General features: G+C 39.3%; 1 protein-coding gene across 2 annotated transcripts in view; it reads right to left on the bottom strand.

Moving 5' to 3' along the window:
• The window catches only part of parp8 (poly (ADP-ribose) polymerase family, member 8), a 370,564-nt gene extending 354,045 nt beyond the window's left edge, over window positions 1–16,519 (bottom strand). For both annotated transcript variants that reach the window (XM_060829923.1, XM_060829934.1), the window contains exons 1-2: window positions 15,948–16,519; window positions 15,391–15,445 (exon numbers count right to left, since the gene is read on the bottom strand). In XM_060829923.1, the coding sequence (XP_060685906.1) occupies window positions 15,391–15,445; window positions 15,948–16,038 (146 nt within the window). In that variant the 5' untranslated portion in view covers window positions 16,039–16,519. The remainder of the gene's footprint in view (window positions 1–15,390; window positions 15,446–15,947) is intronic.
• Between the last annotated feature and the right edge of the window lie 266 nt (window positions 16,520–16,785).

Raw genomic sequence — 16,785 nt, 5'->3', positions numbered from 1 at the left:
AGGTCTTTTCATTTGAAAGCAATAGACTTGTATCACTGCTTCACCACTACCCCATGCCCCTAACCTACCTCCACCATCTCCTTTCAGTAGCAAATTTAACTATGAAAGCAAGATGGCAGGAAACTATAATGATTTTTTTTTGAAAAGGTGGATTCTTTGTTTTTCTTAATGTAAGATTTTTCTGACTGATCATTGGTTATTCTACACTTGCTTAATAGATTTGCACTCTTTATCCATCCACTCTGTATTGCCAACAACGTCAGTTTTGATTGGTCTCTAATCCATCCATATGAAATTGATCGCAAAGGTATTGTAAAATTTCCATACAGGTTTGATCAAAGTCTGACACTCGAGCGTTGCAACTGAAATTTAAGAAAAATACAATCTGGTGAGTTCTTTTTTTAAAAAATAAAGATGTGAGGTTAGTTAAATAATGCATCAAATAAATCTGCTATTTATATCAGAACCCACACAAAGTCCTATTCCACAGCATCTCCTTTTCCCATTGCATCCCCACATCCTTGCTTTTAATTGTTACTTGCTTCATTATCACACTGCAACTTTAAATCCAAAAACCTTCAGCCCTCTGACTGTATAACACTTCTCTTTCAAAGTCTCCTCCTTACACTCCTAACGTTCAGCAAAGTTGTTATCACATCAGTGGCAGCTGGGGCTTCAACCACTTCATCGCTTCTTGTTGGAACTGTCTACCCAAAAATCTACTTGGTCTTTCAGCTTCTCTCTTCCTGCAAAAGTGTCTGCAACCCATTATTTTTCAACTGCACTTTCAGTCATCTCTCCAAATTCCTCTGCCACTGATTTGCACTGTGAAAGGCTTTGGGATGCTTTACTGCATCAAAACAATATGTAATTACAAATTCTTCCATTATTGTATTATTGCAACCATTTTAATAATGTATAAATGTAGGTTATTATGCTCATACATTTATTTTTGCATTGCTGAGGTTTCAGACTGACGTTCCCAGAGATTCCACTTTCTGTCAATGTTAGCCTTGACCACTGACTTTTGCTTTTCTGAATTGGAATGTATAAAAGGGAGGGTTTTTAAAAAAAATAGAAAATATCATAAATCAATGGATGAGATCTGTGGGCCTGTTCATATGGCAGGAAGAGGAAGCTTTTCTAAAACAAAACAAAACCACTTTTACATAGTCATGTGTGAGTGATTACTGTAAGATAACTTTATAATACACTTTAAAGTTGACAATATCATATGATAGCTGGATTGCTAAACCTACGAAAATGCTACTTCTAATCTGCAAATCAGAAAAGGATAACATCTAGTAGCAAAGAGTTTTCAAATTTTAAAATGTCTTGGTGCATTCAGCCTGTTCTAATTAGGTGGATCTCTTATATGCTTGATGGCTTGCCTTACTCCATAAAGTGAAACAAATTTCACAAATAGGAACTGTCTGAAATCATATACAGTGGGTAGCAATTCACTTCAAAAATCAAACAAATCCTGATGGAAGTCTATGGATGAAATCTTACTGCCATTTTCAGAATTTCAGAGGTCAGAAACGATTATATGTTCTGACTTGATGGTGATGTCTGGCTGCTTACTTGGACAACCTGACATGAGGTGGCCAATGGATAGGGTGCCTCCAAGAAAGCTGTCAAATTAGGAACAGTGAACAGGGTTTGCTCCCAGATGAGCTAATGTTCCGCTGGCAAGCTCACCAAGAGGGCTGGGTGCTGCTCTCGCAGGAGAAGGTTAGGAGACTTCAAGAGGGAACCTTAAGAAAGTTTTTAAAGCATTATTGCCACAGCCCCTGCTCCATAGATGGTTCTTCATCTGGTACTGGATGAGCAGTCACTTCCTCCAATTAAATACTGGGAACACCAAAGCTGTTGTCTTCAAACCCTGGCAGAAACTCCATTCGCTAGCCAAGACAAACCCCACCTCTCCTTAAGCCAAACACTTCAAAATGTTGCTGTCATATTTGAACTTCTGACTACATATGTGCACTGCCACTAATAATGCCTTTTTCTACCTTTATAGTAATGCCTCATTTCATCACTATCTCAGGTTACCCATTGCTGAAACCCTTTTCTATGCTGTTGTTTGATCTTCAATGCACTATTTCAACTCACTACCATTTGAAATCATTTTCTTCCTTGTATAAACCGAAGGTGATCCAACATTATCTTACCGGCATCTTAACTCCCACCTGCCCCACTGATCCACATTCCATGTGTTTGCCGATCTGCCCCACTGATCCATATTCCATGTGTTTGCCGACCTGCCCCACTGATCCATATTCCATGTGTTTGCCGACCTGCCCCACTGATCCATATTCCATGTGTTTGCTGATCTGCCCCACTGATCCATATTCCATGTGTTTGCTGACCTGCACTGGTACATGTAAAAGGACATTCTCAACCTTGTTGTAAAAATACTGTGTGGCTTCTCCCAAGCTGTCCCAAAATGCTCTGAATATTCCTTTAGCCCTACAATGCTCCAAGCTATTGGCATACCTTCAATTCTGGTCCTTCCTCATCTTGAACTTTACTCATTTTACCACTGATGGATGTACTGACGACTGCAAAAGCTCTGAGCTATGGAATTTTCAACTTCAAACTTCGTGTTTCTCTATTTCTTTTTCCTCATTTAAGACTCTGTTAAACTCGATACCTTCTGCCACCTTTTTGGACATTTGCCTTAAAGGCAATAAATGAGTACAATTTGTATTTTAAGTACAGAAATCATTAGCATGCATGCATCGAAAGTCAAGTTAAGTAAGTTCATGAAAGAAAAAGGAATAGAAAGGGCTATTGCTGAAGAGATAGCTGAGAAAGGGAGGAAACCCATGTGTTGTTTAAGCATGAGCACAAACCAGTTGGGTTGAAAGTTTGCTTCCTTGATGTAAATTTTAATTCTATGATCATATTGTTCCAAACAATTTCAAAACTTTTTGTCTTCTTCTTTGCCTAGTAAATTTGAGTATATTCTAATTTTCTTAAAAGATAGCTTAAACAATGCAGACAGAGTTTGCTTCATGGCTTTCACAAAAATAAACTTGGAAAGACACTTCTTTGGAAACAGCAATTTAGCACTCATTAATTTGTCAACATTAATTTTAATTCTCACACCGAAAGCCTTTAGCAAGCAAGTCAAACGCTCAGCTCGATTATCCCTACTCTTCCCAAAATATGCTTCAAACTCAACAGTCTTTCTGAAAACTATCAAATGTACTTGGGTTACAACACAGTTTCAGTCATGAGAGCATGAGTACTTTGTGCTTTGGACACGAGCCTATCAGAAAGTGAAAAAAAAAAGCAATTGTAACTGTCAAGAGTAGCAGTATAGGATGAGGAAATTAGTAATGAGTCGTCTATTCATAATGACATAGTGAACAACAACATTGAATGTTACTTCAGTTCCATGCATCCTGACTGATACGTATCTTCTGATATTTAAATCTGTCAATTTTGAAAAATTCAACTGACCTTGCATTTCTTTGCAGAAGTAAATTTAAGAGCTACTATGTTTTGTGTGATAATATATTCCTTGATGTTACTTCTTAATAGCCTAGTTCTAATTTTACAATTGTCTCTCCTTATTCTTAAAATAAATTGGCTGTATCTAGTCTAATGACTAAACCTTTGAAACTCAAGTACATGACAAGTTTGTGAACACTCTCCTCATATATATAACTGTTTTGCTGAGCTTTATTGTAATGAATCTGCACCATGCCTATTGCAAAGCCAACTACCCTACCTGAGATGAAGTGTAGAAAACTGATGCCAGTTCTCCAAGTGAAGGCTGACTAAGGCTTTGTACAACTGAAGCACAGCTTAACCAGTTTTGGATTCCTGCCCCTTTAAGAGAAAGGTCGACATTCCATTAACCTTCCAGATTACATTTTGTACTTGTACACCATAATATTTATGTACATAGGAACACGAGACTTAGGAGCAGGACTAGTCCACTCAGCCCTTCTCATTTGCCTTCGCCTACAATTAATAACATATGGCTGATCTGGCTGTGGTTTCAACTCCACTTTCTCATCCATCCCCATAAACTTGACTCTCTGGTCCATTAACATCCAACTAAGTCCACCTTTAATGTATCTAATGTCCCAGTCTCCGCTGTTTTGTGAGGAAGAGAATTTCCAGACTAATGATCACCTTAGAGAAGAAAATCTCATCTCGATGCTAAAAACATGAACTTTTATTTTTAAACTGTGTCCCCTAGTTCTAGTCTTTTCTACAAGGGGAAACAACCTCTCAGAATCTATTTTGTCAAGTTCTTCAATGACATCAATTCCTCTCAATTCCAAAAAGTCAAGGCCTAATCTATTTAATATCCTTCAAAAGATAAGCCATTTATCCCAAGAACGAGTTGAGTGAATGTTTGCTGTACTTCTTCCAACTCAGTTATATTATTTTTCACATAATGAAGCTAAAACTGTACATAGTACTCTAGACATGGTCTCATCAAGATGTGGTAATATTTCCCTATTCTTACATTTCGTACCATTTGGAATAAAGACCAACATCCCATTTGTTTTCTGAATCACTTGCTATACATGCAAACTAACAGATCATGCTTTACACACCAGAACACCCAGTTCATACTATACCTTCAATTCCTGCAACCTCTCCTGATTTAAATAATAACAGTTAAATAATCTCTAGTGTTCTTTCCAAAGTGGACAAGTTCACATTTTCCCACATTATGTTCCATCTGTTATTTTCATTCCCACACATTATCTATAATTCTTTGTAGGCTTTCTACCTCATTTTGACAACCTGGCGTCATACTTAATAGACACTTGGCATTCTCAGAAAATTTAGCTACTATACATTTGGTAGCCATATCCAGGTAATTGATCTACACTGTAAATAATTGAGGCACCACCACTGATCCCAGTGACATTACCAAACTGAAAAAGACCTAATTATCACTCCTGTTGGCTAACCAATCCTTTATCCAAGTCACATATCACACCTTACAGCATGAGTTCTTAATTTATGTAGTAACCTTTGATGTGTAACTTTAATCAAGTGCCCTTTGGAAATCCAACTTCACAAATACATAGGTTCCCTTTAATCCATCTTGCTTATTACTTCCTTATAAAAAAAATAAATGTTTTGAACACTATTTCCCGATTACAAACATATGCTGGCTCCACGTGGATACCAAAATGCTTTTGCTGCCCCCAAGGTTCTACTCTTGTATTATTAAGAAAATTCCAAATCATTTTTCATGTATCCATTTCAAATTTTCCACATCGAATTTATGATCCTTACTTTTTTCACACATTTAAATTGATCATGTCCCTTTGGAGATTCCAGCTTCTGTGGCCCCAGTAAAGATTCCCGGGAAGACAAGTTACGTCGCAGTAATTTTAAGTTTAAATTAATTTAATGTTCTCACTTAAAAAAAATCACCTTTCATCTTTTCTATTAGAAATTAGGGTTTTAATTCACTCAATAATTTGTAGGGTGGATTTATTGTTCTTAGGACATTGCAGGAAGTAAAATAAAAACAGAAATTGCTGAGAAACTAGAGTTCTAAAGCAGGGTCACTGGACACCGCTTTCTCTCCACAGATACTACCAGACCAGCTGATTTTTCCAGCAATTTTTGCATTGTTTCAGATTTCCAGCATCTGCAGTTCTTTGGGTTTTTTTTGGTACAGCAGAAAATAAAATAAGTTAGTGTAGTGTGCAACACCAGGCAAAAGGTTTTGTTTATATTTGTCCATTAAATATCAGCATTGCTAACACTTATTGTTCATCCCTAATTGTACTTCCTTATGCCTTTGTAAATTTACCTTTCATCTTTTCTGTTAGATATTAGTGTTAGAGCATTTTTAATTCACTCAATAATTTGTAAGGTGGATAATTTGTAATTAGTGCTTCTTGGTTCTTGGGATTATGAAGATCCTAAAGTAAAGTACGTGCAATGCAAATGCCTTGGCAGCGCAGCATGTGCAGCATGCCACAACCTGACAGGTTCTGTTTCAGATTTGAATTACAAACCAGAATCTCCTTTCATTCATGCAATTCTCTGAACCCCAGGTTTCCAATTTACTGGGCATGATATCAAACCAGAACAGGTTTCTTGGCTGATGGATGTCAATGTGATGCCCATGGTTTTCTAGTTCTCTCCATTAGAGACCTGGTTTTATAGAACACATAATAAAACAAAAGGCATACATGGTGCAAAAGATGCCATTTTAAAAATTTAGATGTAACTATTTTTGCTTTCTGCAAATATAAAATAGCACTTGCTACTTGTAACCATAAGCATTATGGTGGTTATACGAAAAGAAGAATGGATGCTCTACAATTCATTTTATTTCAGAAACAGTTTAAGGTGTCACTTACAAACTAACATGTCATTATATACCATTTTTCATTACCTCAGGAAGCCCTAAAATGCTTTACTGAAAATGTAATATTTTTACAATGTAATCACTGTTTTAATGTAGGAAACCGCGGCAGTCAATTCACAAATTTCAAGGTTTAATAAACAACATTGATATTAATGATTGGATAATCTGACTTTGTAATGTTGGTGAGAGATATTTAACTGACTGAAGACTAAGACAGAAACCCTGCTCTTCATTGAAATAGTATCATGTAATCTTTCATGTCCAACTGGAAGGACAGATGGTACCTTAGTTTACCATCTCACCTGACAGAATTCCCTCAGCATTCTGTTGTCAAATACCAGTCCAAATAATTTGTTCAGTTCTCTGGAGAGAAACCTAACCTCCTCAAGGGGTGAGATTTTATTGAGTTCAGATTAACACTAATTTAGGTTGCAATTAACTCCTTGCTTCGCATACAGTGGCACTGCACCACGAGAGTGACTATACATTATAAGAAGTCAAGTGACAGCAATCTCCACTGGAGCATCATGACATGGACAGTGCAGAAGCAGGTCTGTTTTTGACTGTTTTGACTGTTTTGTGCTTGTGCTTATATTTTGCAAGTGTCTCCTCCTATTTAGTCAATGTCATCACAGCCATTCTCTTTATTTTATTCTATCATAGTCATGTAGTTTCCTTTTGAAAACATTCAAGTTGTTTGAATAGAGCAAAATAATTTGCATTACCTATTGACTGTGATAGAGAGTCCTACATTTTAATCACTCTTCTTAAGATATTTCCTTATTTCCTTGTTGCATTTATGAATACAATCTTACGTTTATGGCTTTAGTTTAGGCTCCTATTGTAAGTGGAAAAACTCTCACTGCATCTACTTAAATCCAACCATTCAAATTTGGAAGATCTTAATGAAGTCATTGTTATGTCTCTTTCCTAAAGAAAAACACAATCCATTCAACATTTCCCAATAGCTCTAATCTATCTGCTCTGGTACCATCCTGAAAATGTCAGTTCAATTGCCCCATTGCTTCTATATCCTTTCTAGAACACAGAGTACCGCAGCTTGACCAGGTGACTGTACAAGTTTAACATAACTTCTTATTCTTAAACTGTGTCCTCTAGTTTTAGTCTCTTCTACTTTTGAATTCAATGCCCCTAGAAATAAATCCCAGGGCTGTGTTAGCCATTTTAATTGCTTTGCCGACCTGTGATACTCCTTTTATCAACTCGGTTATAATTAAATTTTTAATCAGTGATAAGAATGATAAAACATACTGCAGAATTTTTTTTCCTATTCAGTTCTAGAAATTCACAATATGGTCAATTTTTAAAACAAATACACAATCCGGGAGCAACTGGATTGTATCTGCTAATGGTTAATGGTAATGGTTGCTGACAGCATTTTTCCAAAGAATATATTGTTTACCTTATTACTGCAAACACTGGGATTATTTCAATGAATATCAAACCTAATGTTAAAAGATTTTAGAAATATATTAAGAACATGAGACTGGTAATGGGGAACATGGGCCCATCAAGGCATGTAGTCAACACTAAAATTGACATTAGGAAAAAACACATATTACATGGATATTTTGTACCTATTGTCAGAAGAGAACAAAATGGCAGTAGTACAAAAGTAAGCTAAAAGGGACAAATTCCTTGCATCTATATAAGGATAATAGTACCCAAACAGACACACCAGCTGGTTTCATAACAGTTTCTATCCTACTGTTGTTAGAATACTGAATGGACTCTCAAACTCTTAACAGTTGCCTGTACCTGTGTTTTTGTTTTGCTGCTGTTTACCTATTATTTACTATCTATGCTACTTAACTCTGTGATCTGCCTGTATTGCTCACAGGACAAAGCTTTTCATTGTGCCCTAGGTACACGTGACAATAAATTCAATTCAATATGTAAATGAATGGGACTTAAGATGGCAAGCTGTCTCAGATCTGATCATTTCCTCCCTACCTAATTATAAAAATGTACAAATTGCAAATGAATAAGTCAAACGTTTTCAAACTCTCTCAATTCAGGAAATGTGTGTTTAGATTGAAAGATTGAAAATATCTAAGTTTCAAACCAAAGAGAAATTCAGAAACTAGAGACTCTTTGATCTACACAGGAACAAGAGAAAGCCATTCAGCACTTCTAGCCTTCAATGAGTTCATGGCTGATCTGAGGCCTAACTGCAAAAATTTGCCTTTGGCCCATATCCCTTTATACCTTTGTCTAATTCAGAGATAGATTAAATTTTAACAGTTAAAATTTACATCAACATCACTTGTGTGAAAGTTACTGAAATACATTATCAAAGACTGAATGGGTGAGCACCTCTACAAGTATGCACAAGCTGATAAAAATTATATTTGAAGGAGGCTGTGTTTAATCAATGGTTTTGTGCAGGGGAGATCGTGCCTTACCAACTTAATAAAGTTCTTCGAGGAAGTGACCAAGTTGATAGATGAAGGAAGGGCTGTTGATGTCATATACATGGACTTTGGTAAGGCGTTTGATAAGGTTCCCCATGGTAGACTAATGGAGAAAATGAAGTCATATGGTGTGCAGGGTGGATAAAGAAGTGGCTGAGCAACAGGAGCAAGAGTAGTAGTTGAAAGGAATTTCTCGAAATGGAGCAAGGTGACCAGTGGTGTTCCACAGGGGTCAGTGTTTGGGCCACTGTTGTTTGTAATATACATAAATGATCTGGAAGAGGACTCTGTTGGTATGATCAGCAAGTTTGCAGATGACAAAGATTGGTGGAGTAGCAGAAAGCATAAGGAACTATCAAAGAATATAGATAGACTGGAGAGTTGGTTTTCAATCCAGCCAAATGTGACGTGATGCATTTAGGCAAGACTAATTCTGGAGTGAATTATACAATGAACGGAAGAGTCTTGAGAAAAGTTGATGGGCAGAGAGATCTGGGAGTGCAGGTCCATTGTACCCTGAAAGTTGCTGCACAGGTAGATAGAGTGGTCAAGAAGGCATATAGTATGCTTACCTTTATTGGATGGGGTTTTGAGTATAAGAGCTGGCAAGTCATGTTAAAATTATACAAGACATTGGTTCAGCCGCATTTAAAATATTGTGTACAGTTCTGGTTGCCACATTACCAAAAGGATGTGGGCGCTTTGGAGAGGGTGCAGAGAAGGTTTATGAGGATGTTACCTGGTATATGAAGAGAGGTTGAGTAGGTTAGGTTTATTTTCATTAGAAAAAAGGAGATTGAGGGGGGACCTGATTGAGGTTTACGAAATCAGCAAGGGTATAGCCAGGGTGGATAGAGACAAGCTTTTTCCCAGGATGAAGGATTCAATAACGAGAGGTCACAGTTTCAAGGTGAGAGGTGGAAAGTTTAAGAGAGATACACGTGGTAAGTACTTCACACAGAGGGTCGTAGGTATTTTGAATGTGTTGCCAGCAGAGGTGGTAGAGGCAGGCTTGGTAGATTCATTTAAGATGCGTTTGGATAAATGCATGAGTAGGTGGGGAGTAGAGGGACACAGATGCTTAGGAAGAGACCGACATTACATTTTGATCAGCTCCGGCTTGGAGGGCCGAAGGTCCTGTTCCTGGGCTATAAATTTTCTTTGTTCTTTGTTGTACTAATCAAGTACAGAGTTTGAAAATGTATTTAGCTTTATGGCTATGGCTGATATCTACAGGAACTTCTCGAAAACATTGATGAAAGCAGACACAAAAAAAACTCATTACAAATACTGAATATGACATGAGCTTGAGCTATCTTTGGGACTTGAAATGGTTGGAAGGTAGAAGATTAAGAGTTGAAGAAAAGGGAATGTTCTGTGGTTGAAAATTTTGTCTTTATACCATTGAGCATGGAAGGAAAAATGTTATGCTTCTGTTTAAAGAGCACCTGTCAGTCCCAATCATCTGGAAAGGTTTTCAGTTTTGAACTTCAGAAACAGTACATAGTCTTTGGAAATGGCACAGTACAAATTGAGTCAATTAGTAAAACAAGATGGAGAACAGGAAATATTTCTGACTGTAACAGACTGCTCCTTTTTTGAGGTATTTTAGGTGTTGGAGGTGATTTCCTCAAATTCCAGGAGCAGCAATGACTGTTTTATATGCTGTTGCATTGTTTTGGAACTTTGGGAAAAAAAAGTCAAAACAGCAGGACTTTTAAAAGGGAGAGGAACAGACAAAGGCAGTACATGGTCAGGTCAGAGCTGGAGAGAGAGAGACAGACAGAGACAGAGAGAAAGAGAAAGAAACCCACACTGCTAACTGACACAGCAGTGAACCTGCACAATTACTGCTTTTGCTGTTTGAATTCATGGATCGCTGGACATTGGAGTGCATCTGGGAAAATTAACAAATGGTGAAATTTACAACTGATCGTGGAGGAATCTGTTTGGGAGAGATCACAGCACAGAAACAGATAAGTGACTATTTTTAGGTGTGGCCGACATAAAATCTGCAATAGTGAGTTGTCCATTCTTTCTTGACTGTATGTTTTATTGAGCTATGTCTCTTGATTAAACTTAAAAACACAAGCCATAAGTATTAAGTTAGCCTGCAGCAGTGTTTTGTAGGGAAATAAGACAGTTCTGTTTTCTGGGTCTGTAGATTGGAAGAAGTAAAAATGGCCTTTAGTAGAGTGATATGCTCTTCTTGTCGGGTGTGAGAGTTTAGGGAGAGTTTAAGTGTTACTGAGCGTTACATCCGTATTAAATTTTGTTGATTGCGAATCATATCAGATCGAAAGAATTAGTTGGAGAGAAAATTAGAAGCAAACAGGAATTTACAAGAGCCAGGGGATGTGATGGATGGAAGTTATAGCAAGGGAAAAACGTTGCAGATACAATCACATAGATGGGTTAACTCCAGTAAAGGTAAGAGAGATAGGCAGGTAGTGCAGGGGTCTTCTATGTCTATCTCCATTTTAAACAAGAATGCTGTTTTGGAAAATGTAGGGGGTGTTGGATTCTCTGGGGAATGTAGCACAAACAGCCAGGTTTCTGGTATCGAGACTTGCTTATATGTAGTGTGAGGTACGTCGGGTTCCAAGAGATCAATTCTGTCAGGGGACTCTCTAGTCCAAAGCACAGATAGACATTTCTGTGGCCAGCAGCAAAAAATTAGAATGGTGTGTTGCTTCCCTGGTGCCAGGAGTGAGGATATCTCAGATAGGGTGCAGAATGTTCTCAAGAGGGAGCGGGACCAGGAGGTCATTGTACACATTGGAACCAATGACATAGGAGAGCAAAAGGATGAGATTCTGAAGGGAGAACATAGAGAGTTTGGGAGGAATTTAGAAAGGATGTCCTCGAGGATAGTAATATCTGGATTACTCCTAGTACTGCAATTTAATAAGTGTAGGAATAGCAGGATAGAGCAGAGTAATGCGTGGCTGAGGAGCTGGTGTATGGAAGAAGGATTCACATTTGTAGATCATTGGAAGCCCTTCTGGTGTAGAAGTGACCTGTACAAGAAGAACTGATTGTAACTGAATTGGAAGGGGACTAATATACTGGCAGGGAGATTTGCAAGAGCTGCTTGGGAGGATTTAAACTAGTAAGATTGGGGGTGGGGTGCCCAGGGAGGGAGTCAGGAAAGAGATCAATCTGAGAATGATACAGTTGAGAAAAGATGCAAATCAAACAGTCAGGACAGGCAGGGACAATGCAAGAGGTCTAACAGGGCATAGTTAGGAACATGGGACTGGGATATCATAGCAATTACGGAAACATGGCTCAGGGATAGACTGGACTGGCAGCTTAATGTTCCAGGATACAAATGCTACAGGAAGGACAGAAAGGGGGGCAAGAGAGGAGGGGGAGTGGTGTTTTTGATAAGGGACAGCATTACAGCTGTGCTGAGGGAGGATATTTTCAGAAATATATCCAGGGAAATTATTTGGGTTGAACTGAGAAATAAGAAAAGGATGATCACCTTATTGGGATTGTATTATAGACCCCTAATAGTCAGAGGGAAATTGAGAAACAGATTTGTGAGGAGATGTCAGTTATCTGAAACAATATTAGGGTGTTTATGGTAGGGGATTTTAACTTTCCAAACATAGACTGGGACTGCCATAGTGTCAAGGGTTTAGTTGGAGAGGAATTTGTTAAGTGCGTACACGACAATTTTTTGATTCAGTATGTGGATGTACCTACTAGAGAAGGTGCAAAACTTGACCTACTCTTGGGAAATAAGGCAGGGCAGGTGACTGAGGTGTCAGTGGGGGAGTACTTCGGGGCCAGCGACCATAATTCTATTAGTTTTTAAATAGTATGGAAAAGGATAGACCAGATCTAAAAGTTGAAGTTCTAAATTGGAGGAAGGCCAATTTTTAGGCAAGGTATTAGGCAAGAACTTTCAAAAGCTGATTGGGAGCTGATGTTCGTGGGTAAAAGGAAGGCTGGAAAGTGGGAAGCCTTCAGAAATGAGATAACAAGTGTCCAGAGACAGTATATTCCTGTCAGGGTGGAAGGAAAGGCTGGTAGGTATAGGGAATGCTGGATGACTAAAGAAATTGAGGGTTTGGTTAAGAAAAAGAAGGAAGCAAGTGTCAGGTATAGACAGGATAGATCGAGTGAATCCTTAGAAGAGTATAAAGGAAGTAGGTGTCATAAGAAGGAAATCAGGAGGGCAAAAGGGGGAAATGAGATAGCTTTGGCAAATAGAGTTAAGGAGAATCCAAAGGGTTTTTACAAATACATTAAGGACAAAAGGGTAACAAGGGAGAGAATAGGGCCCTTCAAAGATCAGCAAGGCAACTTGTGTGGAACCACAGGTGATGGGAGAGATACTAAACAAGTATTATGCATCAGTGTTTACTGTGGAAAAGGACATGGAAAGTACAGAATGTAGAGAAATAGATGGTGATATTGTGAAAAATGTCCATAATACAGAGGAGAAAGTGCTGCAGTCTTGAAATGCATAAACGTGGATAAATCCCCAGGTCCTGATCAGGTGTACCCTAGAAATCTGTAGATGGCGAGGAAAGTGATTGCTGGGCCCCTTGCTGGGATATTTGTATCATCGATAGTCACAGGTGAGGTGCCAGTAGATTGAAGGTTGGCTAACGTGGTGCCACTCTTTAAGAAGGGTAGTAAGGACAAGCCAGGGAACTACAGATCAATGGGCCTGATGTCGGTGGTGGTCAAGTTGTTGGAGGGAATCCTAAGGGACAGGATGTACATGGATTTGGAATAGGGATTAGGGATAGTCAATGTGGCTTTGTGCATGGGAAATCCTGACTCACAAACTTGATTGAGTTTTTTTTAAGAAGTAACAAAGAAGATTGATGAGGACAGAGCAGTGGACATGATCTACATGGACTTCAGTAAGGCGTTCAATAAAGTTCCCCATGGGAGACTAGTTAGCAAGGTTTGATCTCATGGAATACAGGGAGAACTAGCCACTTGGATACAGAACTGACTCAAAGTTAGAAGACAGAGGGTGGTATGCAGGGTTGGTTTTCAGACTGGCGTCCTGTGACCAGTGGAGTCCCACAAGGATCAATGTTGGGTCCACTACTTTTTGTCATTTATATAAATGATTTGGATGTGAGCATAGGAGGTATAGTTAGTAAGTTTGCAAATGACACCAAAATTGGAGGTGTAGTGGACAGCGAAGAAGGTTATCTCAGATTACAACAGGATATTGATCAGATGGGCCAATGAGCTGAGATTGGGTAGATGGAGTTTAATTCAGAAAAAAGTGAGGAGCTGTATTTTGGGAAAGCAAATCTTATCAGGACTTATACACTTAATGGTAAAGTCATAGGGAGTGTTGCTGAACAAAGAGAGCTTCGAATGCAGGTTCATAGCTCCTTGAAAGTGGAGTCGCAGGTAGATAGGTCAGTGAAGAAAACTTTTGGTATGTTTTCCTTTATTGGTCAGAGTATTGAGTACAGGAGTTGGGAGGTCATGCTGCAGCTGTACAAGACATTGGTTGGACCACTATTGGAATATTGCCTGCAATTCTGGTCTGGATGATTGAAATTAATATTCTGTCAGCATAGTGTATAAAACAGGTCTCTGAGCTGTTTCAAAACCGCTTTGTACGTTGCTTCTTTCCTCTTTCCCGTGGTTGCACAATCGTGTGAACGATTGACAAAAAAATGTGAAGTGGTAGCAAATTTGGCCGAGCAGTGTAAAAAAAGCCCTTTCCTTAAAAACACCACAACATTTTATGTTCAAAACAATGGTCATTGCTCTGAGCGAATTCAGACAAAACCCGAGCTTCTCTCACAGGCCACGTACCCTAACCGGGACTTTGCTAAAAATTGGCCCGTTGCAACTTCACTTTTTTGTATTTCTACCTTTTTTAAGAGGTAGAAATACACAGACGCAGAGCGGCCACTGGCAGTTCGAGCTATCACCGTTAGAAAATTATAAACGAGCTTGTCTGCTTTCAGAAATCTGCACTATTTGAATCTGAGTGAAGTGAGAACGTTAGAAAGTGTTTCGGACAGTGAGGAGGAAGTGGGCAGGTCAAATGCTTAGAGTTTCTTAGATCAATTTGTTTGGCTAAATGTCCCTGTTATTCGCTACTTGTAGAATGGATTCTTTTCACTTTATATAAAGCATATGTGGCATGTTGCAAGTAAGCAATGTAATGTAATGGCTATACATTAAGCAGTCAAGTAGTTTTATTTATAGACAACGACAACTTTGATCTATTCAGCCTCGATCAAAGTTGTCGATGTTTCCAGTACTTTCAGAAGAGGTTCTTGCATTGGATATAACGCAGGGATTTTTGGAGGTTTCCATCTTGTTTGTGTCTAAACAAACGAGATGAAGTGTCATGATGTCTGTTTCAAAATAATTCCGGAACATGTCCGTGCTGCTCCACATAGATGGCATGAGATTTCATTGAGAAATACCGCCTTCCCCCACACGCACCCACCGCCCACATTTTCATCATGTTTGCCTGGAGATGTGGAAGTTCCAAGCAGATTATAACAATATATGATACAAGCACAAAACTTTTTGTTGTTGTTTTTGGAAAAAAGAGGGGGAAGAGAGAAAGTTTCGTCCTACCTCTTCGAGCCTCTTGTGTATGTGTAGGTGAAGGTGGAATCAGAATATCTGAAATCTAAAACAGAGAGAGGAACATTTCTTTAAAAGGCTGTGTTCGAACCCAGCGGCGGATTTTGAGCTGTCTGTTGTGTTGGCGAGATTTGCCAAAGTGTGGATTAAAATGAAAGAAATGCAGCCTCGGCGAAACAATCACAATGCAGCCCCGAGTCTGCGATGGATCACTTCATAGAGCTGGGCATTTACTGTATGTCTCTCTGCAACAAGTGTTTCCATAGCGACCACTAAATTGTCGTTGCGAACAGACAGATCCATGGAAATGAACAGAAACTGCAAATTTGCAGTCGCATTCATCCATCTGCTACATCACATCGAGATTGTATTAAAAACATTTCAATTGCAAATGAACGCATATATCACCAAGAATGACTTTTATTTTATTTATCTTATGACTGCATGCTGTTGAGCCGAATGACAATACACTGTCGGCGTTTTAAACCCGCACAAAGCCAGCGTTTTGAATCATTATTAATAACAAACAAACAATAAACAAATCTTACCGGAAAACAGACAGTCCTTGTCCGCCTTGCACCTCTGGAGTACGCTGTCTATGTCTGTCTGTATCCGCTCCTGCCTTGAACACATCCCCATGAAGTGTAAACAGAGGGAGAAATGTTTTGTTTTCCCCTTTTTGTTTCTGCCCCCCTCCTCCTCCTCCTCCAGTGAAAGCAGAAGTGCGAATGGGGCCGCCGCCGCTGCTCAGCTCAAGGTCACAGTCCCCAGTGTGGTGCAGGTGGCCGGGAGGCGGTGCTCCAGGGCTCGGGGAGATGGGCTCGCTCGCTCCGGGGCTGCTGCAGCTTCCAGCGGGCCACAGCTGACTACAGCGGTCCAGCTGCTCTCCTCCCGAGATCTCCTGTACTACGGGCCGCCGCAGCCTCCACACACACCACATACACAGACAGATAGATAGATACACACAGACACACACTCACACACCCTCCTCCACAACGCTTCGCGATTTCGAAAGCAAATTAAAACGCCAGCCCACTGCTTCTTCCTCTCCTCCTTTTCAGCCCGATTTCTTCATTAGTTATTCCTTCTGCATTTTTTTTCTCTCTCTCTCAGGGGCGGGTAATATCCAACCTGTGACAGGCGCCGGCGATCTGGCCAGGTATGCAACCCACACACTATTTCCCCACGTTTTCTTATTTTTTTAAAAAAATAGAGCAGCGCAAGAATTGAAGGCTCCCTCAGATCAGGTGAAATGTCACAGCGTCACCCGATGAAGAAATCGGATTCCTAATAAAGATTTGATAGAACTCAAACTCACTCAGCCTCTTTAATATTATCCTAGATGCCAATTGTGTGTATGTTGGGCGGAAGGGGGGTGGGTGTGGG

This window comes from Hemiscyllium ocellatum, chromosome 1, assembly GCF_020745735.1.
Source record: "Hemiscyllium ocellatum isolate sHemOce1 chromosome 1, sHemOce1.pat.X.cur, whole genome shotgun sequence".
Taxonomy (NCBI): domain Eukaryota; kingdom Metazoa; phylum Chordata; class Chondrichthyes; order Orectolobiformes; family Hemiscylliidae; genus Hemiscyllium; species Hemiscyllium ocellatum.
This window is presented reverse-complemented; position numbering and strand designations above follow the sequence as displayed.